The sequence below is a fragment of the Penaeus monodon genome, unplaced genomic scaffold (genome assembly GCF_015228065.2).
Source record: "Penaeus monodon isolate SGIC_2016 unplaced genomic scaffold, NSTDA_Pmon_1 PmonScaffold_384, whole genome shotgun sequence".
Taxonomy (NCBI): Eukaryota; Metazoa; Arthropoda; class Malacostraca; order Decapoda; family Penaeidae; genus Penaeus; species Penaeus monodon.
The window spans coordinates 70,619-73,118 of NW_023658604.1; the positions used below are offsets into that span (position 1 = coordinate 70,619).

Sequence of the window (2,500 nt, forward strand, 5' to 3'; positions counted from 1 at the left end):
TGAAAATACAATTAATTTCCTACAATTAATATATAATTAATTTTCTATACTGAATATATAATTAATTTCCTATAAAGAATATAATTTTTTTTTACAATATGTAATCAGTTTTATATAATTCATAAAAAACAATTTTAACATAAATAACATACAATTCTGTAATAATAAGATAATAGTAATAATATAATAGTAATAATAATAATAATAATAATAATAATAATGATAATAATAATAATAGTAGTAACAATAATAGTAATAATAATAATAATAATAATAATAATAATAATAATAATAATAATAATAATAACAACAACAGCAATGATAACAATAACAATAACAATAACGATAAGAATAACGATAACAATAACGATAACAAAAACCCCAAAGCGTAACGAACCATTCGAACCGGACGCGTCTTACCTCACAATCCCCTTGACGACGTTAGCGGTGAGATTAGCGACCCAATCGTTGTCGTCGTTGCTGCGCGGTTGCTGTTGCCGTTGCTGGCCGCTAAAAGATTTTTTTGTTTACCACTTTAACGTGCGTTCGTATATTCAAAAAATAAATAAATAAATAAATAAAATTTTTGGAAATAATAATAATAATATTAATATTAATAATAATTTTCTCCTTTAATATTTTCTTTGGGGGTGTTTTGGGTGTATGTATAATCTTATATTTCGTTTTTTTTTATATAATATATATATATATATATATATATATATATATATATATATATATATATATATATGTTAGTTTTATATATAGATTAGTCGAGGCCTATAGGCTAGATTATAGATTATGGATTATCATAGAGGCTAATATATGCTGTAGCTTGGGGCCTAAATAGAAAATTTTTACTTCATGTAAATGCCCAGAAAACATGACACGAGTTACGGAAATTCGCGAAAATGAGTTTTGTGCAGGCCCGGCAAAGGGAAAGGTCCCTTTATTTTATTTTTTTGGGGAATTTTGAAATAATAAGTGGGTGGGGGTGTGTGTGTGTGTGTGTTTTTGGGTGTGTGGGTTGTGTGTGTGTGTGGGGTTGTGTGTGTGTGTTTTGGGGTATCTGTGTGTGGGTTCTGTGTGGGGGGGATCTGTGTGTGTGGTGGGTGTGTGTGTGTGTGTGTGTGGTGTGTGTGTGTGTTGTGTGTGTGTGTGTGTGTGTGTTGTCTGTGTGTGTGTGTGTGCATTGTGTCGGGAGTGAGGAGGAGTGAGTGAGGTGATTGAGTGAGTGAGTGAGGTGAGTGAGTGAGTGAGTGAGTGAGTGAATGTATGTGTGTGCGCGCGTGCGTGTGCGCGTCTATGATCATCGCAACAAAATAATAGTAAAATTTCTAATGCACTTTTCCCGTACAAGAACAAACACTATACAATCCTCGCCAATTTTGTACCTGAAATATCTTCTCAAAACGAAAAAAAAAAAAAACAAAAAAAAAAAAAAAATACCTGAAAAACAATAAAAAATACATTAACTTCTTATACAATACATCTAATTTAATCCTAAAACATACAAAATACACCTGAAACGGAAAAAGATTACCCATACGCAGATTTATCAGCGGAACCGAATGTATACCTGAAATTATCCGAGTAAATATAAAATTTAATATAATTTGTTAACCAATACTGATTAATCCGCTATTAACCTTGGGATTAAGCCGCTGATGACGCGATGTAATTAAATAACAAGGCATAATTAATGATGACACAACGTAATTAAATAAATTAATTAAACAACGTAATTAAATACAACCAAACCACAATAAAATACAACCGAACCGAATTAAATACAATTAACACAATAAAATACAATTAAATTAAATACAATACAATTAATAAAATAAAATAAAATTAAATACAATACAGTTAATACAATAAAATACAATTAAATACAATTAAAAACAACAGAACCACAATTCGTTTCCCGACGAGCCATCGGCTACGTCACGCCTTTTTAGCGCTCGTAATTCTAATCATCCTGTATAAACCTGTATAAAAAAAGAAATGGATTAACCTGAAAGAAAGGTTTTTGGAGGAAAAGATTAGATAAAATAAAAATATAAATAAAAGTCTTAAATAAGGAAAATATATTTTTTGGGGGGAAGGATTACACTCGCATATTTCCGTCTCTTCCTGTTATTCCCTCCTTCGCTCTCCAATTTATTTTCTCCTTCTTCTTCTCCTATTAGATCCTCCTCCTTCTTCTTCTCCTATTCCTCCTTCCTTCTCCTTCTCCTCCTCCTCCTCCTCCTCCCCTTCCTCCTCCCTCCCCCTTCCCCCCTCTCCTCCCCTTCCTCCCCCTCCCCCTCCCCTTCCTCCTCCCCCTCCCCCTCCCCTCCCCCTCCCCTCCTCCTCCCCTCTTCCTCCTCCTTCCCCCTCTTCCTCCTCCTCCTCCTCCCCTTCCTCCTCCTCCTCCTCCTCCTCCTCACTCACCCGATCATTCCCCCGATGTAGTTCGAAGCCATCCCCGTGATGAGGTCGTTCATGCCTCCGCCTC

General features: G+C 34.3%; 1 protein-coding gene across 1 annotated transcript in view; it reads right to left on the reverse strand.

The window, feature by feature from the left end:
• The window catches only part of LOC119570768 (uncharacterized transmembrane protein DDB_G0289901-like), a gene marked incomplete in the record, with an annotated part of 66,593 nt that overhangs the window by 59,277 nt on the left and 4,816 nt on the right, over positions 1–2,500 (reverse strand). The window contains 2 exon segments of the mRNA XM_037918386.1: positions 421–510; positions 2,437–2,500. The exon segment at positions 2,437–2,500 is cut by the window's right edge and continues 44 nt beyond it. Coding sequence (XP_037774314.1) covers positions 421–510; positions 2,437–2,500 — 154 coding nt within the window.